Source organism: Mesoplodon densirostris, chromosome 3 (genome assembly GCF_025265405.1).
Source record: "Mesoplodon densirostris isolate mMesDen1 chromosome 3, mMesDen1 primary haplotype, whole genome shotgun sequence".
NCBI lineage: Eukaryota > Metazoa > Chordata > Mammalia > Artiodactyla > Ziphiidae > Mesoplodon > Mesoplodon densirostris.
Window position 1 is genome coordinate 724086 of NC_082663.1, and position 27109 is coordinate 751194.

Below are 27109 nucleotides of genomic sequence, written 5' to 3' on the forward strand. Positions count from 1 at the left end.
CGTCTCTTCAAGACCCAGGCTACCACCAGACAGGGAAGCCGGTTGCCTCTAAAGTCGCGGGTGGTGCCCCAGGGTCCTCTCCTGCAAGTGGAAGGGCCTCTCGGGCGCCTCTAGAATGGGGGGTGCGGGGACACGGGGTGAAAGGTAGGTGGGGTGGGGAGCTGTCCCCCAAAGGGCCCGCGCAGAACCGCGGGGTCCACTGCACCCTCGACACCCTAAGAGGCCGCCTGCTCCGGGTCCTCGTCGCCGGCTGGCGCCACCCGCCTACGCCCCTGGTTTGGCTCCGCCCCAGCGGGAGGCGGGCGGGAGTCCCGGGGGCCGGTGCGCTGCGGGCGGCGGCCGCGAGGGGCGCTGCGGGGGCCGCGGTTAAAGGCCGGGCACGGGGGCGCGCGCTCAGAGGGAGCCGCGCCGCAGCCGCCGCCGCCCGCCCCCGCTCCCCGCTCCCCGCTGCTGACCGGAACCCGGTCGCCGGGTCCCTGCGGCCCCCGCGGACGCCCGACCCCGCCCCGAACCCCAGCCCGGCACCTGGGCTCGGCGCTGGGAGCGCGCACGGGCGGGCGGGCGGGCCGGGGGCGACATGGGGAAATTCCAGTCCAAGCACGGTGAGATGCGGGGCGGCGGGCAGGCGGGCGGGCGGGCGCGCGCCGGCCACTCACTGTCCCTTCCCTCTCCCCGCGCCCTCCGGCCGCAGCCGCTGCAGCCTTCAAGCGGAGAGAGAGCCCCGAAGGTGAGCGTGCTGGGCGGCGGCCGGGGCGCGCGACTGCCACCGGGGCTGGGACCCGAGCACAGAGCGCGACGCGCTTTCTGCCGTCGAGGCCTGCGGGGGGGGGGGGGCGGCGGCGGGGAACCTTGCCTTGGGGCCTCCGGGAGCGCACAGATTTCCCCGCCCCAGACCGCGACCCCGACCCCCCGCCGGATCCCCGCGCCCCAGGCCGCGCGGCGAGGGGTGGGCGCCCCGGGCGGCGGGGCATCGTCCAGGCGCAGCTCCCGCGGGCTTACCGAGCATCTCCTTCCCTCCTCGGTGCCCCGTTTCCCGCGCGTCTGCTCACGGGGCCGCAGGGGACAGCTTCGTGGTGTCTGCGTACCTGGGTGGCCGCAGAGGCACGGAGGAGGCGGAGCGGCGGGGCTGCGTGGAGCACGGCCCAAGGGACAAGCAGGTAGGCGTGGTGGGCCCGGCGGCCCCGCCGGGGCCAGGGGACCTGAGTAGCAAAGTTGTGTCCTCTGACCCGGACCCAGGATCCCAGGACAGAGAAGGCGAGGGCCCCGATGGCCCAGCGAGAGTGCCTCGGGCAGGGCCAGACGGCCCCTCCCTCTGGGGGAGGGGGGATGTGGTGCGAGGCCTCACTCTCCCAGGCTGGAGCAGTGGGGGCAGGGCCGGGGAATGACCTGCTCTAGGATCAGTGTTCCGCTCAGCAGTGGTGGCCAGAGTTAAAGGCCACCGTGCCGCCCATCTGCCGTGTGGGTGACCGCAGGCCTGCGGGGATGCTCACGGGAAAGCCAGGCTTCAGAGGACAACCAGGGCCACCTGGGCTGCAGGTGCTGTCAGGGGCTGCAGGGGTCCCACTCAGGACCCAGCGCCCCTGAGAGTGGATTTGGAAGGTGTTCCATCCAGGCCTGGGGCACCAGAGGGGCGTTGGCCAAACCAGACTGCACACGTTCGCCAGGGAGGAGAAGGAGGCCGGTGGATGGTCTCGGGCGTCAGTGTGGACGGCAGTTGGGTAGGTGGCCGTGCCGGATGACTGAGACCCCCTCCTCGACCACTGCTTGCCCCCCTCAGCATCCCCTGCGGACAGAGTGCAGCAGCTCACGGGCACGGCAGCTCTCCTTTTGGAAAGACACTTTTCTGGTCAGTTGATAAATGAAAAGTTCTGAGTGTATTTGTAAACACTTGTGTGGCCTCGTCCTGTGAAGGGACCCAGATACGCCCTGAGATCAAACACACTAGAGTTAAGATTCCTGCTTTCTGGGAGTGAAATTTTAATCCCATACCTGTGAAGGTAGGAACTCCATTTTACAGTATTTGCTGGACACGTCGTAAGAAGGTTGCATGGACATGTGCTCCTGGGTACCAGGGGGCCGCCCCAGCTGGTCTCTGTCCCTCCTTCGGGCTGATTTTGTTTGCCTGGGCAGGTGGTTGTTGATAACGGGATGGTGTTTCCTTCACGCTTGGTCCTCCTGTGTGTAGGGGGCGGCAGGTAATCCAGAGCGGTCAAGGGCATGTCCACCACCTAACCCTGTCCTGCCAGCCACCCGTCTGGGGGCATTCTCCTGGGCGTGGACACCGTGGGCCTTGGAGCTCTCGGGCAGGGCCGTCGTTAGCTCAGGACGTGGACAGTACAGCACAGCAGGTCCCACACGCAGGCGGTGTTCGTCCCGGGCTGCGGGCTACGGAGATGGAAAACAAAGTGCGTCCGCTGTGGCCGCGGGTTATAGTGCCAGGTTATGATGGTTTTTAGGCCAATGGATTCCATGCTCTCGGGACGTTCTTGAAGGAACAGTGTGGAGTTTGGCTTGGGTTGTCCCCTTGTTATTTTGTTCTCAGCTGTGGTCTGAATGTTTGTGTCCCCCCCAAAATTCATGTGGTGAAACCTAACCCCCCGTGTGATAGATTCAGAGGATGGCCTTTTGGGAGGTGATTAGGTCCTGGGGGCAGAGTCCTCACGATGGGATCAGTGCCCATATGCGAGCCCCAGAGCACCACGCGGCGTTACAGGCAGAAGGCCAAGGCTGCCGGCCCCTGGGTCTTGGACGTCCAGCCTCCAGGACTGTGAGCAATGACTTTCTGTTGTTTGTGAGCCACTGGCCTGTGGTGTGTGGTCGCCGCAGCCTGAAGGTACTGGCACAGCCTCGTGTCAGGACACCACGACGTAGGAAGAAAAACATCTCAGAATAAGGGATGGGCCTTTAAATGTAATACAGTTGATCTTTTCTCGCCTTTTCCCATCTTTCCTCATTTGGCCATGGGGCTGTGAGCCATGCTGGGAGTTCAGACCCCCTGGCCCAGGGGCTCAGGTGTCTCGCTGCCACACCACTGACCCCCCTCGCCGGGCACCTCCACTCCTGCCTCTGCCCGGAAGTTGCTCTGTCAGGGGATATTGGGGTGTCAGGTCCTACGTTCCTCCTGTTTCCTGTCCTTCCCCTTGTGTGGTGTCCAGAGCCCCATCACCGTCCCTGCCCTCCCAGGCGATGTCCCAAGGAAGGCCAGCCTGACTGTGCAGTGCCCCCAGAACACCTGACTGGGGTCAGCGAGGGGACACGTCCTCCTTTTCTGAAGGCCGCCCTCCCGTGCTTCCACGCAGGTCAATCCTGGTGCGCCGTGTTGCCGCAAGAACTGTCCCAAATGACCTCGTGGAAATTAAGTGCATGTCCACCACCTCTCTCTCACCTGCCCTCACTCACCATCCCCCCCCAAAAAAATAAAGGAAATGAGGTTGATTTTGCCCACTAATTAGTGAGCCATGCTGGCCTCTGGTGCCCACTTAGTGCATGTCTAGTAAGGTCTCTGGTAACTATTAGTGTTTCGGGCAGGTAGACGCCCGCATCACGATCTAGGGCGGTCCTCCTCGTTGATTCTGAGAGACGCTGCCTCGCTTCGTTGCCAAGGGCCCCCAGGGGCCTGGGGTTGTGCAGGTGCCGGCCGGCGACGCGGGACATTGGCAAGAGCAGCACGGGATGCAGCAGGGGGTGACCGAGGCTGCACGTGTGTTACGGTCGGGGGGAGAGACGGCGCTCACAGCGTCAGCGCTTGACCGTGCTGTTCCAAAGGTGGGGCTGGCGGAGGCCAGGGCGAGGCCCTGTGGGGATACGGCTGCCCCTCCCGGGCACGCGCTCACTCGCCATCTGCCCGTCTGATTTCTCCATGCTCCCTGCAGGGCGGGAAGAGTCCAGAAGACAAGAATCATCACTAACAACTGAAACTTTGTTGTGACTCAAACACAGATTTCTATTGAGTAAGCCCAAGAAAGGGAATTCCAGAGGCTCCAGAGGCGTGGGAGGCGCCCCGTGGCTTCTGGATGCCCCCCGTCCCCCGCCCCCGTCCCCAGTCACCGCGGAGCTGTGGTGTGTGGTGTAAACCACACGTTACCAGGCTGTGTCCTGTCCTGTGCTTGCCAGGGCTCCTCCTCAGCTGTCGGGCCGCAGCCACGTGGAAGGTGTGGCCTGGGTGGACAGGTGGTGGCGCTGTAGCCACCGTGCAGCTCCACAGGCTGACCCCTGGTCTTCCATGACCCGTGCTCTGGGGACGCGTGATCTGTGGAGTCCTGGCCTGTGTGGGGCGTCTGGGCACCACTCCAGGACCAGCCATGGGGCCTTGGCTTTCTCTCGGGCCCACTGCGCACCCAGGGCCCTGTTTCTGCCCTCGGATGTGGCCTGGCCGTGTGTGAGGCCAGCACAGGTGCTCACACAAGTCTGGGAGCTCCTCTGGATTTGGGGGCACCAACCACAGGCCCGAGGGCCCAGACCTCACAGATCGGCAGGGAATCCCCTCAAGGTCGGGCGGTGTCAGTGTCCCTCACCCCACCCAAGCTTCCAGAACTGCAGATGGCCTCCCTGGACCCCGCTTGGCCTACGGATGAGCCAGGTGGCCCTGACTGATCCACCTCTGGGGAGCCGCTGGGCTGGGGACCCTGGAACCACACGGCTGCTTTGTGGGAAATGCCTGGAGGGGGCGGGGGAGATTGGGCGGCCTGAGGACCCCGGGAGGGAGCCAGCTGCTCTGAGTGTGTCCAGGGGTGAGTGGCTAACGTTTGCCTCTTCCTCACCTGGAAACCCGGGTGGGTGCTGTCAGCAGGCGGGCCTCCCGGTGGGGAAGAGGAGCCACCGTGCCCACCTGGCTGTCCCCGGGGTTGGGGGGTGCAGGAGGTTGGGGTCGTTTGTGGGCCTGCAGCCAATGGCATCTGACGGCCAGTAGGCGCTGAGGGCACACAGACGGGCCAGACGCCATGCACATGGCACCCGCCCCAACCAGGTGCCCAGGGAGGGCATGAGGGCAGAGCGTGTGCCTGCCTCGTACGTGCTCTGGCATCCTCACGTGGGTGGCAAGGACTCTGGGATGTGGACCCGGCGAGGCTGCGGCTGGCGCCCCGACCTCAGGGCCCAGGTGGTGGACGGTGTTAGCCGTGGCAGGGCCAGAGGCGGGCAGAGGCTGAGCCCCAGGGCAGGACAGTGGTGGACGTAGACACCGCACTTGGGATACTGGTCTCTTGAGAAGCCCCCAGCTTCAGTGGGAGACGTGGCATTTGCCTGCCTGCCCTGGGGACACGTTGGCACGTGACATTGACCCACCACTCTCACGTGTGCCCTTGGGGGCAGCCCCAGAGAAGCCCCATGTGCAGACCAGGGATGGTGCTCGGACGGAGGGTGGGGAAGTTCACGGAGCACCCCTGCTCGGGGACACTGTTTTGAGAGGAGGGGCCTGCAGGACGGCAGGGGGTCTGGAGCAGCCCAGTTGGCTGCTGGGTGAGCGGAAACATCAACTTTGCAGGAGTAAAAGCAGAGACCTGCCGTCACCCTGCTCTCCTCAGGACGTGACTGGCCACCGTGGGAGAACGCGGTGCCACATCCAAGCAGCACCTGTTCCTTATCTCGCCTTCATTTTCCTTTGTGGAAAAGTAGTTAAATGAATGACTTAGAGGGGTTTTGTTGAAGTCTTGCTTGTTACCTTTTCTTTAAAAATCCGTGCCAGTTTGCAGTCTTCAGAAGTCAGCCCTCAGCCCTGGTGGCTGTCTGGCCAAACTGCCAGCTTTTAAAGGGGGTGTGAGCACAGACCCAGATGCACTGGTAAACCCAGAGTGTTGGTGTGGCCCCGGCCCCTGACCCAGCAATGCCGCGTGACCAACTCAGAGCCCTGGTGAGGAGTGAGCCAGGTCCTTACAGCCTCGACACTGTGGGGTTCGAGGTGAGCTCAGGGCCATGAGCATCAGCGAGTAGATTCTGTCCTGGGCACTGAGACCTGCCGTGCACACATGACTCCTGGCCTCTGGAGTGATCTTCCTGGACACTGTGACCCCGCTGTGTGTGCCGGATCAGACTGATCTCTCATTTGAGCCACAAAGTGACCAACAAGATCTGTGTTTTAGTTTCATCTCCCTTGTTGGCAGCACCTGGTTCTTCTTCAGCCGCCGTCACCTGGGCGGCCAGTGCTTGACCAGAGCTTGACCAGAGCTTGCTGGCAGGGCAGCACGGCCGTGGCTGAGCCAATCCGCAGACCCTCCCTGGGTGGGAGGAGGAGGACGGGGCTGCCCTTCCCCTCTGACCTGCCTCTCCAGGGGTCAGGAGTTAGGTCACGGGTCCCCATTCCCCGGGCCGTGGAACCGGGCCGCACAGCAGGTGGTGAGCGGCGGGCGAGCCAGCGAAGCTTCACCTGCTGCTCCCCGTCTCTCCCCGTCTCTCCCCGTTGCTCCCCGTCGCTCCCCGTGGCTCACACTACCGCCTGAGCCATCCCCCACCCCCGTCCGTGGAAAAATTGTCTTCCACCCCACCAGCCCCTGATGCCAAACAGGTTGGGGACCTCTGGGTTAGGCCGTCTCTTCCTCTGGAGGTGAGACATCAAGGCCACCCGTGTCCCCTGTTCTCACTCCCGCCGTATGGCCAGGGGGCAGCCAGACAGGCAGCCCCAGCAAGGTTGCCAAAGAAATATTGCCCATAGGTAACGACCTGGAGCCCCGTGATGTGGCCCTTTTGAAATGTGGGCGGCTCCCCCCACCCCCAAAGCCTTCCTCTATCCCGTTGTTCACGGGACGCAGCCTACGTGGTGACCTCATTGCCACCCAGACCCCACTCTGGGCCTGGTGCTGCCGCCTGTCACTTGCCCTCAAGTCTCTGGGCCACAGCCTGTGCTCCGTGGCTCGGAGGCCACATGCCTCTGCTTGGGTCCTACGAGGAGAGGTGAAGCGAGGGACGTGCGGGGAGCGGGGTGGGGGCGGTGCTGGTGCCGCGGGGCCGGCCTCCGCCCTCACTCCCCACAGAGGCGGCGGTGGATGGCGGCCCACCCGTGGTCAGTAAGCGTGACGGGCCCGAGCTTCGTGGCTTTCACCCCAGGGCCCTGTGAGCTGTGCCCGCGTGTCAGCAGCCCCCTGAGAGACTGGGTGCTCCAGTCGGGCCTGGCAGGCGTGGGGTCGTGGTGGCCCCGTCCTCTCCTGCTCCCTGAAGAGGGGAGGCCTGGGGCTGCTGTCCCCAGAGCGGAGGCTCGGCTTCGGAGCAGCGGTCTGGGCCCGGCCAGGCACGGCCCAGCTCCTGAGTTTGTCCTGCGCTGGGATTCAAGGGAAGCCGCCTGCTGGGTTGCTGCATGTCGCTGTCCCCGGGCCTCGGCCCCTCCTGGGCGTGAAGTGCAGCCTCTCCCAGGTTGACCCGGCATCAGACCGCCGCTGGGTTTGGAAGAAAAAGCCTGTGTCGAATGGAAGCCCTTGAGGAGGCTGCCGCGGCCGGAAGCAGGCCTGGCGTGCGGGTCACCGCAGGGCCGCCGGGTTGGTGACCAGCCCCCAGGCGCGCGCGGCGGGCCTGCTCTCTCCACGGGCCCCGGACGCCTGCTGCCCTTTGTACCCAGCAAGGTGCCTTCGGGACAGTTATGTGTGTGGAGCGAGGCGCTGACCGCATTGCAGCAGGAACCCTGGCTGCTGGGAGAGGAGGGGGGTGCCCGGCCCTCACAGGGAGAGGTGGCTTCGGCCATGGGCCGAGTGTGGGTTTCCTGGGGCAGCCATAACAAAGCCCCATGGACAGACGCACAGGCGGACGGACGGGGCGGCTTAAACGACGGACTGCTTGTCTCCGTCCCGGAGGTGGAGGGTCCAGGCGTCCACAGGCCACTTCCCACCAGGGCCGCGCTGCCCTGCCTGCAGGCACCGCCCCTCCCGTGTCCTCGCAGGGTCACCCCCTGAGACCGGACGGTCTCTTCGTCAGGACACAGGCTGTGGGATCAGCGTCCGCCCCGGTGACCTCATCTTACCAGAGGGCCTCTGCGGCGACCCCACCCCTGCACACCGTCACCTTCTCAGGAATTGGGGTGCGGTGCGGCCCTAATGGGCTGTGAGGCTTTCCTCGGCTCAGGACCGGCTCTGTGCCCTGCATGTCCACCCTCCACGTGCACCCCGTGCAGGCCCCGCCACTGCTCTGACGGCCGACACTCGGCCAGCTTTCTGGGCTCTGCCGTCCCAACCAGGCCGGCGGCTTGAGTCCCTGTACTGGTGCATCTCCGGGGCGGGGTCTCCTAGTGACAGAGGCCCGAGGGGGACCTGGGCCTCGCACAGGGGAGGCTCCCGTGGCCACGCTGACCAAACGCTTATTTGCCCCCGTGCGGCGGCCGCCTTGGCACCCCAGCTGGGAGCTGCGTGGGCGTTGCTGCTCCGGGCCAGGGTTCCCTGCTGCCCCGGGTCCCCCTGGAAGGGCTTCTGGGGAAGTGGGGTCTGGGGGAGGGGACCGCGTGCCTGCCGTTCTGGTTCCCGCCTCCAGAGCTGAGGCCTGTAATCCTCCGGTTGTTGTGCTTGGAAGAGGGTGGATATTTCTGCGCTGGTTCCACGGCCTCCCTTTGACAGCGCTTGTAAAAGAGCCGCCTCTGTTCTGTGGAGAAGAAACCCTTGAAACGCACCTCCCTCTCTGAGCACTAATTTCCTTTCCCTGCAACCAGAAGGCAAAGAATCTCTAGGAGGGCCGGGCCCTGGGGTGTCTCACAACCCACGGGTCTAAGCCTTGCCCGTGGGGGTCTGTCTCCAGCTCCTGGTCTCACCCCCTCCACTCTCTTCTCCCCCCACCCCTTCTCTTCTCCCCCTCCCCCCCTCCTTTGGGCTGTAGGAGGTTGGCGACCCTATCCAGAGGCCAGTGGACCCTGACATCCTGGGGCACGTTGCATCCTTCTGGCCTGAGGGCCATCTGCCCCTCAGATCTTTCTCCCCGAGGAGGACGGAGCCGTCCCTGCCTGGGGGGTTTGCAGATGCCCCCGTGTACACCCTAAACCCACGATGTGCCGGCCCACTGCCCTGGGGTCCCTGGATCCTCAGGTGAGGGTTGGGCGGACCCCAGGCTGTGGTCAGCAGGCACTGGGGCATCGGACCGTGGATCTTTCCAGAGTTCTAGGTCTTTGATGGCTAAAAGCACACATTGGGGATGCCTTAAAGTTAAATATTTTAAAATAGTTATATAAAAGAGCAGCCTTGGGCTCCCTTCGTTGGTCTCCTGGGGTGGCCGTGACAAAGTGCCACCAACTGGCCGGCCTAAAATGACAGACGTTTACCCTCTCACCGTTCTAGAGGTCAGAACTCTGACACTGAGCTGTCCCAGGGCTGCGCTCCCTCTGGAGGCCCTGCGGGGGGTCCTCTCTGCCTCTTCCAGTTTCTGGGGGCTCCAGGCCCGTGAGAATGTAGTCTAACGCTGCGGATTTCCACGTGGGCGCGAAAGGGATTCCGGCACTTTCTCTCCGCGAGCTGGTCGGGAAGAGGCCCTGCACCTCGCGGCCCGCAGGCCCGTCCTGGGCACCTGGTTTCTGTGTCGAGGGCTCGCAGCCTGCGGCCTCCCCTCCTCGGCACGCGCCCCTCGGTGGCCCCTCTGGCCCTTTGGCAGCTACAGGTCAGACGTCTCTGTTGGCCTCTGCCTGGCCCGGGAGCACCTGTCCGGCTGCCGCTGGGACGTCCGCTCCCCACAGCCTGGACAGAACTCCTCATGTACTCCTGGGCCTGCGCCCACAGCCTGGCCTGCTTGGGACAGCCCTGTGGTCCCCGGGCCCTCAGTCTCTGGCACCCCCGTCGCTCAGCAGATCTGCCAGCCCCCCGGTTGGCCTGGAGTCGAGAACTGCCCATGTGGGCCGCCTGCTGGGCCTCTGTGCCGGCCAACTGTCCACACGCGGCCAGGTAGGCACGTCCCTCCACCCAGAGCCGCCTGCTGCCCCTTGGAGCCTGTGCTGACCGACTCCTGCCTGCCTCCCAGCCACCACCGTGTCCGGTCTGCCTGGTTTCACGTGTTGCTCCGGCCCCTGGGATTTTTGCTCACTCCTTGGCCTGGGCCCTGCCGTGGACGTCTGGCCTGTCCCGGGGGCCTCAGGCTGCCTACCAGGACTGTCCGCCTTGCCTGTTTCAGAGCCCTGCCCTTCTCCCTGCCCGACTGAGTCATCTTCCCGACACTGGCCAGCGGAGCTGGGTCACTGAGGTCCCAAGGGTCCTGGGCTGGGGAAGCCCCACTGGGGGGCCAGAGTCCAGCTGGCGACCTCTGTGACCTCGGCCGATCACCACGTCTCCACCTGTGGGTGGGGGTGGGATTTGGGTGCTCCCAACCGGCGCTGGATGTGGTCTGTATCCATGCTGCCCACAGCGGTCACTGCTGGCCACGCTGATGCCCAGAGTGTGGCGAGTGACGGGGGAGCTGGATTTCTAACGTGGTTTCATTCATAAATTTAAATGTAAGTAGCCACATGTAGCTGTGGCTGCCACGTGGACAGCACAGCTCCAGAAAGCTCCATTTGATGTCTGCTAAGCCCCGGGGCCCCTCCCCCTGCAGCTGCAGTTTGGAAAGTGCAGAGCCCCAGTGAGCTTGGCGGGTCTCATGTGTTTCAAGGAACTGTCAACGGCCAGTGTCCGCAGGCATAGGCAAATCCCTGCTCATTCTGAACGTGCTGGAGGTTTGGGCTTTAAAATTGGCCGGAACCCTTTTAGATGCAAGAAAGCAAAGCAGGTCATTAGCACCAGGGGTTCAGTAGTTTTTGTTTGGTGAGCACGTAACGCACGTAAACGTACAAACACGCAAATAGGGGAGAGGACCGTTGGAGACACACACCTCGGCTCGGGAAGGAGGATACACTTACGTTCAGGAGCGTTGACTCCCCTGCGCCCCTCGCTGGGGCCGTGGGAAGGAGAAGGCCATCCTTGGTGGTCCCGGGTCCAGATGATACACCGCGGTCTGCTTCTAGCCCACAGAACCCTCTCCTCAAAGGGGTGTCAGCAGAGCAGCAGAAGCTGCGAGGAATCCGTCTCACACCACAAATTAAATTGGTGGGGACGCTGCCGAGGGCCCTGCTTTATAATCCACGGTGGAGCTGCCGCAGGGCCCACGGGAGGGAACACGGGCGGGCATGGCCGTGCAGCCGATCGTCTGTGTCACGGCTCTTCCCACACCCTCGTGTAAACGTACCCACGAAGTCAGAGGTGCTGGAGTTCGTGGGTGAGGAAGGAGGACAGTGCAAGGATACCTTGGAAGAGAAAGTCTGGCGTCCAGACTCCACCGGCATCAGCGTCCACGGCTATCGGGTACACGGAGCCCTCCCGGGCTGCCCGGGCAGTAGGCCGAGGACGGCAGGCTCAGGGCTCCTTCATGGGACAGCGCACCCTGCGTCTGCAGCTGGTGTTCGGGTTTTTCCGAGTCACATGGAGATCCCAGGTGACGGTAAAGGGCGAGCAGAGGGTGCTGGGGTGTCTATATGGTGGGGACACCTCCTCCAGGGGGACTGCAGTGCCCTGGGATGGAGGACCCCATGCCCACCCGTGAGCCCGGGACACCCGCTCCTCCTTTGAGGCTTCTTGAGGAAAACCTGGAGAAGGGCTGTGAGGCAAGAGCGGGTCTCCTGCACTCGGGGTTCTTCCCATGCTCCCCAGAGTTTCCCTAACCACGCGGCTGCCCTGGGCCTGGCGTCGCTTCTGAGACAAGATCATCGTTTAACAAAGACGCTTTTCAAGGGAAGAAATGCAGATGGTCAACAGGCCCAGGAAAAGGGGCTCAAGAGCGCTAATCGTCAGGGAAATGCAGATCAAAACCACAAGACGTCACCTCCCACCTGTCAGGATGGCCATCATCAAAAAGACAGGAGATAACAAGTGTTGACGAGGGAGTGGAGAAAAGGGATCCCTCGTGCACTGCCGCTGGGAATGAAAATCGGTGCAGCCCCTGTGAACAGTACGGGGATTCCTCAGGAAGTTAAAAATAGAACTACCACGGGATCCAGCAATCCCACTCCTGGGTGTGTATCCAAAGAAAGCAAAAACACTCACTCAGAAAGATAATATATGCAGCGCACGTTCACTGCAGCACGGTGCACGATAGCCAGGACACGAAGCCACCTAAATGTCCGCTGATGGGTGAATGGATAAAGAAGATGAGGTGTGTATATACAATGGAATATTACTCAGCAATAAAGAAGAAAACCTTGCCCAAAACATGGACGGACCTTGAGAGCGTTATGCTAAGTGAAGTAAGTCAGGCAGAGGAAGACGAACGCCATATGATCTCTCTCGTACGAGGACCAGAGATATGCGAATATGTGTATAAACCAAACTCACATATACAGAGACAAGAGCTCTGATTGCCAGGGCTGGGGGTGAGGGTGGGAGGAATGGTTGAAGGAGGGCAAAAGGGTTAGACAAAGCAAGTGCAGGTCTCTTCAAAACATTTTCTGTCTTTCACGGGTGGGGTCTCAACTCCGTTGCTTGAAGGGTGGGTTTTGGTTCCTTTGTGTAGAATTGGGGAGGGGGCGCTGGGCTCCGTCGGCTCTGACGCACGGGGGCAGGAAGCAGCCTCAGAGCCACGAGGAGGTGTTTCCACCTGACACCACACACGTGCTGCCAAAGAGGAAAACCCTGATTACTCTCCTCAGAGAGCTCGGCCCTCGGGCTCTGGAGCCGTGACCAAGTATAAGCCTTTACATCTCCAGTCTGTTTATCTCTGCTGTGGGCACTGGCATCACTTGTGGACACATGGGGCCTTCTAAACTAAAAACACAAGTGCATGGGGTTCTTTTCCACTTTGGAGTTGATCTTCCTTCGAAATAGGAGACACGAGGCTTTAATATGAATGAAAGAGAACGAAAAGTCCAGTGGTTTTTCCAGAGGAAGAAGTCGTCAGATAGAGGAAGATGAATCTGGGTCTGCAGCTCAAACCCAGTGGCGTTAAACGTCTGAATGGGAGCGGTGGAGGGCACGGTGGTTCAGGCATGTGGGGGACGAGGGTCTTGTTGGTATTTTGCGTGTTGTGACCTCTGCGGCCAGGAAGCTTGGAGGGCAACAGTAGGCGCTGGAAGGATGATTGCCCGCGATCTTCCGTGTTCTGTGAAGTTACTCATTGTTAGCTCTGAAGACGGAAACAGGAGCAGGCACGACCGGGAGAAAATTCGGTCTGCAGATTTGTTGCAAAATGATTTAGTGTTAAACAAAAAACAGAATTCCAGGGTGTGAGAATTGAAAACACTGAAGACGTTTTTGGCATATTTTATGGCCACTTCTCAATTATCTGGGGTAGAGATTATGTATGTGGGTGTGTGGGGGCATGTGTGTGCCTGCATATATATATATATATGTGGAGGTACGTGTGCATGTATGTGTGTACACGCACATGTATATGTTTTCATGCATATGTATATGTGTGTATGTGCACATGTATACGTGTGTATACATATGCAGGGTGTGTGTGTGTGTAGGGGTATATGTATATATATATATATATATATATAGCTTCTCACTGACCCTCCTCTTATTATGTTTTCCTTGCACATATCTTAGGGTGGAGTTATTTCCCCAGCAGGTGGCCTGGGTGCCCCTACCTCCCCCCTGTAACTTATTCACAGCCGTGGGCTGTGGGCCACCTCCTGGGCTGAGTTCCCCGTGGTGCATGTTTTCAGGCTTTCCTGCCACACGCGTGCCAGCCATTCTCCGGTGGGGTAAGGTGACATCACCCAGGAAGCAGGTTACAGCCTGTGCTGGCACGTGAGGTCTGTAGGCATTTATTTTAGGAGACCCTTTGATCCTCAACCGACTGAGTTTGTAGACCTTAAGTTCCAAATTCGGTTATTACCCAGCCTGGTTAAACGGCGCTAACGCAGGGGCACCGACGGGCAAATCTAGAAATGCCGCTTGGCTCTTGAAGTGTGGTTGTAACTTGGAAAGCAAGACGCTGAAGGCCTCTGTGGTTGTGGGCAAGCCCCGCACCGCCCCTCCCCCGAGGCCTCGCTGTCCTTAACTTTCGCTTTGAAATCGGGAGCCACAGCCTCCGTGGCCCCTCGAGCGGAGACCCTCCGTGGCATCGCCGCCCTTGAGTAGGAATTACTAGGCCCCAGAGCTGCGTCGTCACATCTGAAGCTGTTCCGCCGCTGAAGCTGAGACGCCCGCCGCCTGGTGTTTCCAGGCAGATGCGCTGGCCCGGCGCCTTCCAGCCACTTCCGCCCGGGCTGCCTCCGTCTCCCTTGCGGGTGTTTCTGAGATGTGTGCCCACCAGGCCTCAGGCAGTGGCGTGGGCAGACCCCCTCTGCCCTCTGTTCTCTCCCGCCTGAGGCCACTGTCCCCCCTCCTCCTGCTGTCCCACCCTGCCTCCTTTGCCATCCACTCTGCTGCACCCCTGACCTTTGGCTCTGGGGCGTCTCCCCCAACAGTGCCCCAGCCCTTGGGGTTTCTTGAGCCCTGCCTTTGCCTCCTCCCGCATGGCCCGGTTCTGTCCAGTGCATGGTGCGCCCAGGCCTCCCCACCTCTCACCGCACACCAACCCCACCACGTCCGGCGTCCTGACTGCCCCGAGCAGGAGCCCAGCGTCCTCTCTGGTCCCCCCACTTGGCCCAAGGCGCCTTGCCTAGATGTCACGTCACCCCCGCCCCTTACCCAGCCCCAGGTTCCTCCCAAACTGCCCCGAAGTAGCCTTGGTCACCTTGGTCACTGAAGTAGCACAAGCCCACTGGGCACGTCCCCTGAGGACCCCGGCCCTGCTCCGCGGCCTCCTCCCTGAGCCCCGCGAACCCCTGGCTGCCTGTGACGCTCGCTCCGGCCCCGCATCTCCACCCTCTGCCACGACCAGGTCCCCATCCTGGTCCCCAGCGGGCCACCCAGCACCCGGGGCTGCCATTTGAAGGATTAACCAGGGGTGGACCTGCCGTCCCGGGCGGGTGCGGCTGTCCTCGTGGCTTCTGGGGAGCCAGTTCCCCGGCAGTGCTGACCGCAGAGCCAAAATCAGTGTGGTTCTGACGGCCCCTTCCAGCCGTCCCCAGGGCCCTCCCACGTGCCGCTTCAGAGCTACCTGCTTCATCTGACCACGGTGTCACCTGCCCAGGGCCGGGGGGGAAGGCCAGGCTCTGTCTCTGATGATCAGAAACCCTGCTGGACTGATCAACATCCCACGAAGGCCGACAGCCCACGCCGGGGGGCTGGTGTGAGCCGGGGCCGGGGTGGAGAGCCCGTGGGGCAGCCAGGTGCTGTGGCTAGAGAGGTGTACTGTGTCCCCGGGGGAGGTTTGCTGGGGTGATGGGCGTGGCAGGAGCGATCCGTCTGGTTTCCGAACGGGCGGGAACGCGTGGTGGACAGCAGCTTCGGGATAGTACCTGTGACCCTGGGCGTGGGCCCCGCAGGCCCCGGACCCCAAGCGTCCTCCTGGCATTGAGGCCACCCTCTCCTGAGGGAGCTGGGGAGCACCAAGGCTCTGTTCTACCAGAAGCCATGCGCTCTGGAGGGTGACCCCAGCTGGCCTGCTAGGTCCTCCTCCTCCCCGCAGCCCTCCCGCTGCTCCCCCAGGGGAGCCCCTCCCCCTCCCCCTCTCCCTTCCCCTCCCCCATCTCCCCTCCTCTTTCTGACTTCCTGTGTTCTTTACTCCCCCTGCTTGGACTCCCATCCACGCTGGGTCCCCCTCCTACCCCCACCTGCAGACATCTCATCTCGGGACTCCGGAATTCACCCAGTCCAGGCTCTCAGAAGCGGCCTTGAACTTACATCCCGTGGGGCTGTATTTCCAGACCCCAAGATGCTCTATGGGCTTTAGCTCCTGAGCTGCAAGGGGGCTGCAAACTCCTCTGAGTGGGTCACCCCATATTTTTACTGTTCCAAGATCAGCAGTGGGACCGGGGCAGTTCCTGGGGGTGGTGCATGCAGCCTGGCTCTCCCAGGGGACCCTCTGGATTCTTGGGACAGCAACGTGTCCTTGGACCCTCCACAGAGAGGAAATTGGACTCAACACACAGAGCTTGTTTTCCGTCCTCTGGGGAAAACTAGTTCTCAGAAACTCAGGCCCGGGGCCGCTCGGAGTCTAAAGAATCCACTGTGGGAGCAGACGCGGCTCCCAGTCTGTCCTCGCGGTTTGCACTGTGACCCTGGCTTTGGAGCAGGGCTGCGGTCTCCCCACCCCTGAGGCCGGAGGAGGGGCCCGGTCGCAGCTGGGTTTCTGGCCAGTGTGCTTCCCTGTCTGCCCCCCGTTTCAGGAGAAGACCCTGTGGTGAGCGTGTGCATGGGCGGTCACTCTGCACCCCGGCCTCGTGTCACTGGGAGGAAAGCCGAGGCTGCGCCGTCGGCGGCTGGTTCAGGATTCTCAACCGCCTTTCGGCTTCCGGACGGTGCTGGGCGCATTCCCATCCCAGAGGCCACGACTGTTACCGTATATGGAAAACGGGTCTCTGCGGATGTCATTAAACGCAGGATCTAGAGATGAGGGATGGTCCTGGTGGCCCAAACTGCCACCAGCTGTATCTCTGTGAGAGGAAGGAGGGGGGCGGGGGCGCTGACCCAGAATGGAGGATGCACCCAGGAGACTCCGCGTGGCCACAGAGCAGAGGTTGGCGGGATGCGGCCACGAACCCAGAGATGCTGGGGCCCCCGGGAGCTGGGAGAGGCAGGAGGGACCGTCCCTGGGGCCTCCGGGGGAGCTCCCTGCCAGACCGTGGTTTCTGACTTCTGGCCCCAGAACTGGGAAAGGATACATTTCTTTGTTTTAAGCCACCCAGCTGGTGGCCATTTGTTACGGCCGCCCCAGGACCCTGACACACTGTCCTCCAGGCCCTGTGACCCTTGACACCTCCTGTTTGTTGAAGCCCAAATCCCGCAGACCCCTGCACTAAGCCGTGGTGAAGAATCTGGGTTGAATCAACCTGGATTTTTGAAGGAAACAGTGCAGGTTTATCTGTTTGGAAAAGAGGAGACGCCTGCCCTTCCTGGAGCAAAACAAGGTCTGAACTAACCCCAAGGGCTGCTGCCTGGAAGGGCCTTGAGTTTTCCCGGCAGCATCGGCGGGGGGCGGTGGCGGAAGGCCGGGATGTGAGCCCCCGCCCGCCCCGAGGCTTGTCAGCTGCCGAGGACTCACCACAGACCCGCGGCCACGCCAGGACCCCGGATGGACCCGGATTCAGGAGCCAAGCAGCCTGGTGGACGCCGGGCACCCCTCACAGCCGACTCTGCAGGGAAGCAGGTTCCCATGCAGGTGGGCGGCCACAAGAAGGGGCGGCCGGGCCAGAGTGGCTGGGGAGCTGGGCTGCAGGATCTACCAGGAGGTCCCCCTGGGGTCTCGAGTTTGCAGCGGACTGTGAGGTCCTTCCAGGATGCCCAGCGTGTTTGTCAAGAGCAGTTTCTAACCAGACCCTTTAACAGGCCGACGAGGAAGCAGGTTTATAAAGGCCATCTTTTCCCACGCTCCGCCCGGTTCCCGGCTCCATGGGAAGAGCAGAAACTCCGGCCGCACCGTTTCCCTCGGGGATCTTCCCGGGAGTCGGGGGGCGGAGAGCCTCCGTCAAGAGTGTGGGGTTTCCAAGGACAACGGGCGGCCCCGAAAACCCGGGAACATGTTTCCTAAGGTCTCAGAGGCACTGAGTTTTGAAGGAATATGTGAATGTTGACATTTGGAAAGCGGCCGGTGTTCGGGAGGTGATCGTTTATGTCACCAAAGGTTCCTCCTTTTCAATCACCCAGACGTCCCCACATCCACGTGGCCTTAAACGGGGGCCCATCTCCTGCCCCTCAACCAGGCTCGCACGAGGGGTGGACGGCCCAGCATCGACAGCTCTGGTGGATGGAGGGGGCACCCTGGCCGTGGGAATATGCGGCTAGACCTCTTGGCTTTTTCATGGGAGGCCAGGGTCTGAGCTTTTAGGTGGTATGTCCCAACACCTCTGTGCCTGTAGGCCTCACCTGGGCAGATGGGCCGTCGTGGGCCTTTCAGCAGGACCTGGCCAGGCCAGGGGCCGCTTGCTGGGAAGGACCAGGAATTCAGTTCTGTGCCGTGGCTCACGGAGCAGACGTCCTCGGGAGTCTGAGCTCAGGACAGAGGCATAGCAGGGTACGTGGCCTCTGGGGGCCGTGGCCCATGGGCCTGGTGGGCTCCCCCGAGAGCCCCTGCGGGTGAGAGGGGCACGGATGGGACCATGGGGACCCTGCAGCGAAGGCCGCGGCCACCTGACGTTGACATCCAAAGAAGGACGGAGAATAAAGCATCAGGATGTGTGGGCCCTGGTGCCGTCCCAGGGGGCCAGCAGAGCGCCTGGCGAGAGGAGGGCCCGGCGGATGCCTAGAGTGAACGCAGATGCTGCAGGAGCGAGGGGGAAGCCGCCCCTGCCGGGTGCCCCAGGGGGTCGGCAGCAGCTCAGGCCCCACGTGGATCGTAGAGCATGGTGATCTCGTAGGCCCTGCTGGCTGATATTGGAGTCCCGGGGCTGCATGGGGATGGAGCCCGTCACCAGGAGAGTCAGGAGGTGGTTGGTGCTGAGGACCATCCGGTCAGGCGGGGAAGCGGGAAGGTGGGGGCCAGAGCGGAAAGCGAGGTGAGGTTGGAGGGTTCTGTATGCAGGAGGCCGGGGCTCCTCTGGCGGGGCAAAGGGGAGCGAGGGGGGGAGGTTGATGCTGGGGAGGGTCTGCAGCGGGGCTCAGAGCAAGGGGGGTGCACGCCAGCATGGGAGGGGCATCCCAGGAGGGGTGGGGCTGGACCGCCCTGGGGAAGGTGCTGCGGCGGAAGCGGGGCCCTTGAGCGGGGCCATCAGAAATGGGGCGTGTGTTTGCACCCCGGTCGTGCTTGAGGGCCCCGGTTTTCGGGCCACTTAGGAGGTCGCCCTGCGGGGAGTGGCCGCACATCTGGTCAGCAGCCCTGTGGGAGGTTTTATATGTTGCAATTAAAGCTCTTGGCCCTTCTACTGAGCCGAAGCAGTGAAGATTAAAGGGCATTTATGTGTAACCAGGACGGATTTGAAATCACCAGCCACAGGGAGAAGCACGGGTACCTTCCCTGAAGTGCTCTTTCTGTCCCTTGATTGCTCTGCATCACGGAGGCTGTTGTTGACTCAGATCTTAAACGCTGCGTGTTGTCACGTTGGGGTGTACGTGGATGACCAGTGTTTCAAATGTTCTGAGCGTCCAGCTACGTTAGGGAAGGAGGTCACGACGGGCGGTCGTATCCGTTGCTGATCAGGTACCGTCCTGGCCCGCTGTGTCCTTACTGTGTTTGCGATTGTAGGGGAACATCTCAGGGTCCAGCCAAGGGTCTGTGCAGACCACTTCTGTCTTGACCCTCCCCCAGCCCAAAGCATTTATCATCTTGTCTGTAACCAACACAATACGCCAAAAGCAAGTGCTCAAATTATTTTAAAACAAAAAAATGGGATGAAGTTTTGAACTTGCAACTGTTTTAAGCTCACACGTAGAGGACTTGGGTGGGTCTTGTTTTTCCTTTGAGCTCTCAGCCGAGCCAGGCGAGCGATGTGGAAACCCTGGCTTCCTGCCTGTCGCTCTGGCTCCTGGTGGCCGAGGCCTCCGGGCCAGCCGCTCTAGCAGCCGTGGGGCCCCGGCCCTTTCCCAGAAGTGGGTCTCGGGGCCTCAGCTGTTCCACCCCGAGACTGGCTCTTCTAGCAAGAAACGCTGTGCTGTATTGCCAGCTGACCTGCAAGCCTCCGGCACCTGGTCCGGGAGCTCCCGCTGCTCCCCTCCATGCCTGGGACCTCGGCTTCATGGCTTATTTTGATTTTACAGAGAAAAATTTAACCAAAAATCAGGTTTTTAGAAAAAGTGACTGGAAGTTATCGTAATGTCCACCCGAGAGAGAGCTCAGCCCTGTCTTTGGGTAGGAGAGGACCTTGAGAGGCTGGGCACTGCGTGGGCAGGGCGTTCACAGGACCCCAGGGACACTTGGAGCTAGGCGAAGCGGGTGCTTTCGATGCCAGCAGACTGGGTGGCGGAGGGGGTGACGTCTTAATAATGGGTGTCTTTATTTTTTATTAAAACAAGTTCACTGCCCACCTGGTGTGCTGAGAGTACTGTGGGCCCCCAGCACAGCCTTGTTCTGAAGGGTGTGACGTGGAGGGGGTTAGGGTAGGGGGTTAGGAGAGAGGAAGACACTAGGGGAACCTGTAGGGGCTCTGGAGACAGACGGCAGCGGTCCCCCTCCTTCCTGGGCCCAGCGACACCGGCTCCACCCCGCATCGTCCTCGAGGCTCCGTCTGGGCAGCGATGGTCCCTGCACCGTCCGGGTGCTCCTGTGGCGCCCACGGCCGTCAGAGCCCCAGGCCAGGTTCCCTGACGTCATGTGCGTAGGGGCCCCCAGCACAGCCGGGATCTCACCCAGAGGAGCCCCCGCCCTGCCGCACCCGCGTTCCTGGGGAGACCCCAAGGCCTGGGGGGGTTCCCTTCCCCACGCAGAGCGGGACATCTGGGCCGGCCCTCACTGAACCCAGGGCAGCGTGTGCCCAGATCAGGAGGTGTGCGTTTGTCTTCTTGTTCCCATGGACCCAAGTATCTTAGGGTGTGTTTGTGGTTTGTGTTTGTCATCAAGGCCTTCTTCAAAGTAATTAGTTTGAAAATCTGGGTAAAAGCATTCTTTTTAGTGTTTTTCGTGGTTTTTGTTTTGATTTGCTTGCTCTCAGAAAGAACAAGCCAGAGACGCAGAGCTGTGTTTGAGGATGGCCTGTGTCCCCTCTCCTCCTGCCGACGGACACGGCCATCCCGAGGGCACTGGTGGGCCTGACGCGAGGGGCTGGGTCTGGCTGGTGGCATCAGGCCCCTAGATGAGGAGCCTGGGAGCAGGGACCAGTGTCCCAGCCACGTGGGCCGAGCCAGCACAGGGCCTTCTGCTGTTCCGGTGGTGACCGGGGCACCTCGGGCTGGCAGAGGCTCTTGCAGTCACCGGCCAGAGCAAGGATGCCAGGCTGCCCCCGCGGGGCGCAGGCGCTTGTGCTCCTCAGACTGTGGCCCCATCTCCCTGCCACCCAGTTGGTCCTGCACGTGGTCCCTCCTGACTGGGCCTGATCAGCGCCCTCTGAAGCACCGGCGTGGTGACAGTGCTTCCCACGCCAGCCCGTCTGCGCGACAAGGCGACAGAGGGACGATCTGACCCCACAGCACCACCACGTGGAGATGACGTCAGGCCTGTTTGTGGACAGGTCGGGGCTGGTCCCCGGCCACTGCCCGCAGCCTGACGGGCAGCGGTCGGAACCCTCCACCATCCCCTGTGGGACCCCGAGCTTGTGGGGTGTCAGGCGACCTGGCGGGGCAACCCCGCTGGGCCTCCTGCCAAGTTGACTCCAGCCTGGGCCTGAGCCCTTGGGAGAGATGAGGGGCCCCAAGTGACCTGGAGATGCTGCGTCAGGAGGTGTGATAGAGCCTTGGGGCCCAAGAGGGCCGTGTAGCCAAGCAGCCTGGGGGGCCGTGTCCACACACACGTCTGAATGTTGCATCCTTGGCCGGGCTCTCAACAGCTCTGTGGCTTCGGAGTCAGAACGGAAATGTGGGGGACAGAGACGTCCGTCTGCCCAAGAGTCACCTGGGGCAACGCCCGGGTCCTGGGGGCGGCGCCACGTGACCCGCCACAGGGACGCTGGATGGAGCCAGGATCCGAGGCAGCTTCCCTGGCCATGTCGCCCCTTCTCCCCGTCTCTGTGCTCTGACTTCTGTGGGCTGTCTCCTCGGGCCACGTGAACTTCTGTTCTGTAGTTTCCTGGCTGAAACACCCTTTGGATACGTTGGAAGTCTTGTCCCGTTTTTCCGTAACTGGTCTTGGGATCGGCCCTGGAAGCCGGGGGGCTCCTGTCTGTGCCCTCGGCCCGGCCGTCCTGGAGGAAGTGCCGTCCCCCTGCAGCCCCGGCCCCTGGGTTCGTGGGTGTTTCGGGGGCAGGTCACTCGGGTTCTTTCCCAGCTGTGATGGGAGATGCTGCGTGCGGGCCAGGGGGCGGAGGGCAGGCGGCTTCTCCTGTCCGCAGCCTAGGGTTCTGGTCTGTGCCCACCTCTTGCAGCAAAGGCCAGGCCGGAGCTTTGTTCTCACTGCGGCTGTGCCCTCGGGCAATGGCCATGTCCCTCGTGCGGGGCTCTTGTTGAAGCCCTGGCGCTCTCACAGGCGCCATGTCTCATCCTGGAGACGCTTCTCATGGAACCAGACAACATCCAGGGATGTGCGTGTGTTTTACTTTCAAAAATCTGAGGCTTAGTGAGTGTGGAGAGAGGTTGGTATTTCTAGACCAAGAACTCTTGACGCCCGAGGAGGTGGGGTCCGGTTCCGGCACCCGGAGCTCATGTTGGGGTGCACACCGTCTGCCCTCTCCTTCCTCCCTGCAGGGGCTGCCTGGCGGGGACCCCAAGGAAGGACCTTTCCGGGACGACCTGTGTCCCCTAGAGGGTAAGTCCTGCTCTCCAGACCTCACTGACGCCACACCGTACCCCAGGCACCTGCCCCCAGGACACCCTGGCGATGGGGACCACCCACGCCCCACGCTCCCCGACCTATCCCACCACACCCAGGCCAGCCCTGGCTGGTCGCAGGTCCCCACCGGTGGCCGTTTGCAGGTGCAAGCCAGGTTCCCCGGCCTTAAAAGCAAATTGTTCTGAGATGTGCTTAAAAACACATCTCACGTGGGCTCCTCCGTGGAGCAGACGACCTGGACTCTGGTCTGGGGGTTGGAGAAGCAAAAGGCGAATCTCAGGGCCTCTGCCCGTCCACGTCCCTGGAGTCCCGCGAGCCCGTGGGCAGGAGGACAGGTTCCGCACACGGGCGTTTCGGTGAATCCACGGGTCACCTGTGGGTGTGATGCGCCACATTAGTGTAAGGCTGTCCAAAACGGTCTGCGTGTGAAGCACGACCGCCCTAGTCACCATCACACGTGTGCAGCTGCCGTGGAGTGGGTCCACCTGTGGAGTGTGACAGGTGACCACCAGGCTTGTCCGAGGGTCAGGTACCGCGTGAGTGTTCTCAGCATTACGTGGGCGGGAAGGCTGACCGGCAGGGCTGACTTCAGAGGGGCTCCGCGAGCCCTGGTCAGGAGCTCGGGCCCCGGGTGTCTCCTGGCAGCTGCGTGTCTCCCAGACATGCCCAGCTCCTGTCCTGGGGAGTAAGTGAGCCCGGAGACCAGAGAGCTCCTTGTCTGTCGGGCCCAGAGATCAGGGAGGGGACTGCCCGGCACATAGGCAGCCTCGCAGGCTCTGGAGTTGCGGGCTGTTGGGAAACTGGACTGTGTCGCTGGGGAGGGGAAGCCAGGCAGTGAGTGCAGCAACCCTCCTAGAGGCCCCTCGGGCCGGGCCGCCTGCCTGTGGGCCTGCAGGGCAGCCCTCTCCCTGCCCCAGGCTTTGAGGCCACTGCAGCCAGGCAGGCAGAGGCAGGAGCGCGCGTCCGGCCACGGCTGACCCCCGGGAGGGCCGCCCTGGCGTCCGCTCAGGTCCCTTGATGCTGCGTGCTCCAGAAGCCCAGGCCCTCAGCTCAGACCCGGCTGGAGAGGTCACAGGCCCAGCAAGGACTCGGTGGCCCCGGGGCCACACCCTCTCCCCAGCCCTGCGTCAGCCCCAGGGCCAGGCCAGGGGAGACGGGCCCGTCCCACCCCTCTCGTCCCTGCAGTGGCCCTGCCGCCGGAGAAGGCCGAGGGCCGAGAGGGCCCAGGACAGCTCTTCGGCACAGAAGATGGAGAAAGAGCAGCGAACCGCGAGGGCCCCCGCGGGCCGGGCAGGCGGCGCCTGGACGTGGACGTAGGTCTTCGCCCTCAGGCGGCCAGGCGCCGGGGGAGGGGCGCGTACTGTGCTAACATGGGGTCCCTGCGCCCTGCAGCTCCCACGCAGCAGGCTCTGCTGGGTGGAGGTGTCGCCGTGCACTCGGCCAGAGCTGGCCAGTGTAGCCCCAAGTAATTCAAGGGACTTGCCCAGCACCACGGACATGATCCAGGAGTCAACTGTACAGACCTCTCACCTCCCCGGCCCGCCCGCGGGGAGGGGTCCGTTTCCTGGAGGGCAGGGTGGGGGTCGGGGGCCCCGGTGCGAGGACGAGGATGACCCTGCCTGCCTGTCCCCGTGCACCCCTGCAGGCGCTCCAGTGTGACGTCTCGGTGGAGGAGGACAGCCGCCAGGAGTGGACGTTCACGCTCTACGGCTTCGACAACAGTGGCAAGGCCACCAGAGAGGTGACACGCTGTGTCTGCGTCACACGGTCCCTGGAAGGGTGCTGGCAGCAGACAGACGATGCCCGGGTCTCCACGATGGGGACGGGCTGAGCCCCCTCCAGGGTGGCAGGAGAGGCTGGCACCCTTCATAGGACAGGCTTGCGGGGGGCGGGAAGGGAGCCACCGCAGGACCCAGGTCACTGACAGAGCCGGCTGGCGTCCGCGTCCCCTCCTGCGCCCGGCTGCTGTCTGTGCGGCTCCTGGCAGAGCCCTGCACGCCTGTCTCTGCCCGGGCCAGCAGCCCCTCCCCTCCGCAGGGTGGTGAGGGCCCCAGGGGTGCCGCCGGCACTCTGCTCTGCTGGCTTGTGCGTCCAGGAGGGGCAAAGCGCCTCTTGAAAGGAAGCAGACACGTAGGATGACTAAACTAAGTGTGTTTGAGTTAAAAGCAGAATCTGATAGTTTATCGGACTGCTAAGTCTTTTGGACATAGATTAGGTTTGAAATTCAAAAGTTCGGAAGGATGTGATTCCAGCAGGGCTCTGGCTCAGGTCGCGCGGGTTCGTTCACGGGAGCGGGGAAAGGCGTCTCAGCTGAGCCGTGTCCTTCAGCCGGGCTCTGCTGGGATGCCGAGTGCGTCCATCAGGCAGGCAGCCTGGAGGTGGCGGCAGGCTGTGTGGGTTGGGCGGCCCTCCCCCCCGGTCTGCCTGGGTCCATGGCGTCCACACCCGCCCTCAGGACATGTCCAGCCTGATGCACACCATCTACGAGGTTGTCGATGCCTCGGTCAACCACTCCTCGGGCAGCAGCAAGACGCTCCGAGTGAAGCTGACTGTCAGCCCTGAGCCCTCCAGCAAGAGGAAGGAAGGCCCCCCCGCCGGCCAGGGTGAGGGCCTGGGCTCCTGGGCTGCAGCAGCTCCCTGCTCAGGTGCCCTGAAGACCCTGCGCTAAATGTCAGCCCACCCCTCCTCGCAGGCAGGCTTTCTGCACCCCCTGCCCCCACACTGCACCTCCCCAGAGCTCCCACTCACCCTTCCGGGGGGTGTTAACTGTGTCTACTGTTCAGTGCCCCCATCACAGAAAAGATCTCTGTGGCTTCCTGAATGTGGAAAGCGGGGCCTGGCACCTGGCGAGGGCTCGGAGCTGTTTGTTCAGTGAAGGCATGAGTGCGTGGGTGCCTGAGCGAGTAAATGAGTGAGTGAGCGAGCGGGTGGGTGAGCGAGCGAGTGGCTGATTGAATGAGTGAACGAATGAATGAGTGAACAAGTGGGTGAATGAACGAATGAATGAGTGACCGAGTGCCCACCCGCCTCTCTCAGGCCGGGAGCCCACGCGATGCAGGATGGAGGGGGAGCTCCCCGAGGACCCCAGGGTGGCCGACAAGAGGCTGTCCACGTCCATCAGGTGAGGGGCCGGCGTCCAGCTCTGGCCTCCTGAGGTGCGAGCAGCCCGGCCACACTCCTGCGTCCCACAGGCCTCAGGGGCTGTCCCCTCGGGGTGGCCCGCCAGGATGGGCACCTGGGCACAAAGGCCTGGATGCAGCCAGGGAGCCCCGGTCACTCCCTGCCGTCGGGTGGGTGGCCGGCACTCGGGCTGGAGCTGGGCGCTTCCAGTGTCGTCTGAGAGGCCGTGGGGCTTGAGGGCAGCGGGGGTTCAGCCTCCAGACCCTCAGCCCAGCTGCTTCCGTGCCCTACGGCTCCACTCACTGGGGCAGCAGCCGTGGAGCCCTAGCCGGAGTCCTAGGTGACGCAAAGACAGCGGAGGACACTGGGTGGGACCATGGTCCTGGGGTCCCCTCGGGCCCCTGTTTGTCCCAGCACCCACCCTTGCCGGGTGAGCGTGCTGCTCAGAGCATGAGAGAACAAACCCTCCCCCGGCCATGCTCCGCCAGGAGGCCCACCGCCGACCCCCACCCCTGCTCCGAGCGGGGGCTGTACTGCGTGGACGAGAACACGGAGCGGAGGAACCACTACCTGGACCTGGCGGGAATCGAGAACTACGCGTCTAAGTTCGGACCAGGTGGGTCCTGGAGACCGGGCCCCTGGCGCCAGGCCTGAGGGTCCCGGGTCCCTGCGGCAACCCCAGCTGGGGCCCCGAGTCCCAGAGTGGGCCATTCAGGTGTGCGGGCGGGACCGGGTCCGGGTGGGATGTCCCAGGCCCTGCAACGGGTCTCACGGGTGCCGTGTCTGCAGGGTCCCCCCCGACGCAGGCCAGGCAGGAGCCCCCAGCCAGGGCCACGCACCCGCAGGGCCGGTCCCGCTCCCAGGAGTCGGATGCGCACACCGTGCACCATCGCCGCTGCCTGGGGCCGGTGGAGCCCGCTCTGCTGGCCGCCGAGCCCGCGCCCCGGGCCCTGGACCTGCCGCCCCGGCCGAAGGGGCCAGAGAGGCCGTTCCTGAGGTCCCCGCAGGGCTCGGGGCGACCACCTGGGGCCCCCAGCGGGGGCAGGCCCGGGAGAGCCTTCAGCTTCCACCCGCCGGCCCCCCAACCCCAGGCCCCGCCCCTGGACGGTCACCATGTCCCGCAGTCCCTGCCTCCACCCTACGGCCACAGGCGGTGCCGGCAGAGGGGCCGGGAGGGCCCCTCGCCGCTCAAGGCCACACCAGGCCAGCCCGCGGCGCTGGAGCCCGAGGCGGCGCGGGAGCTGCCACCCGCGCTGCCGGGCGAGGCCTACGCGGTGCCGGCGGTCCAGCGCCACGAGCATCACCACCACCACGAACACCACCACCACCACCACCACCACCACCACCCGGCCTAGCGGCCCCGACGGCGCTGGGGACCCACGCGGAGGCGCCTCCGCCCTCCTCGGCCAGGAGGCGTCGCACACCAGCGGCATCCCCATCCCGAGCTTTCTGTGTCGTCCATAAACACGTTCGTACGCGTAGACGCCTGCACCTGCTTCGGTCACGATGCCAAAGCAAGGCCCGCGGGGTCGAAGGGACCCTGCTCGGACGGCCTTGGCGTGTTTTCCTCTTGGAGCCGCGCTGTGGGTGCTTCTCCTGTGTGGCAGGGGGTGCGAGACTTGTCACTGGCCCCGGGTGGCCGGGGGCTTTGTGGCTCCCGTGGCTCATC

General features: G+C 63.2%; 1 protein-coding gene across 1 annotated transcript; it reads left to right on the plus strand.

Moving 5' to 3' along the window:
• The first annotated feature begins 523 nt into the window (after positions 1–523).
• NKD2 (NKD inhibitor of WNT signaling pathway 2) lies at positions 524–27109 on the plus strand. Its single transcript, XM_060091563.1, has 10 exons — positions 524–602; positions 692–727; positions 1060–1157; positions 22236–22296; positions 23506–23633; positions 23966–24061; positions 24776–24923; positions 25357–25441; positions 25929–26056; positions 26230–27109. Exons 1-10 carry the CDS (start codon positions 578–580, stop codon positions 26793–26795), a joined length of 1371 nt encoding a protein of 456 aa, XP_059947546.1. The 5' UTR covers positions 524–577; the 3' UTR covers positions 26796–27109.

Excerpts from the sequence above, each read along its gene's own strand:
- NKD2 (XM_060091563.1), top strand. The coding sequence starts at position 578 with ATGGGGAAATTCCAGTCCAAGCACG. Across the intron at positions 603-691 it reads GAAATTCCAGTCCAAGCACG|CCGCTGCAGCCTTCAAGCGG; the intron begins GTGAGATGCGGG and ends CTCCGGCCGCAG. Across the intron at positions 24,924-25,356 it reads AGGCCCCCCCGCCGGCCAGG|GCCGGGAGCCCACGCGATGC; the intron begins GTGAGGGCCTGG and ends CGCCTCTCTCAG.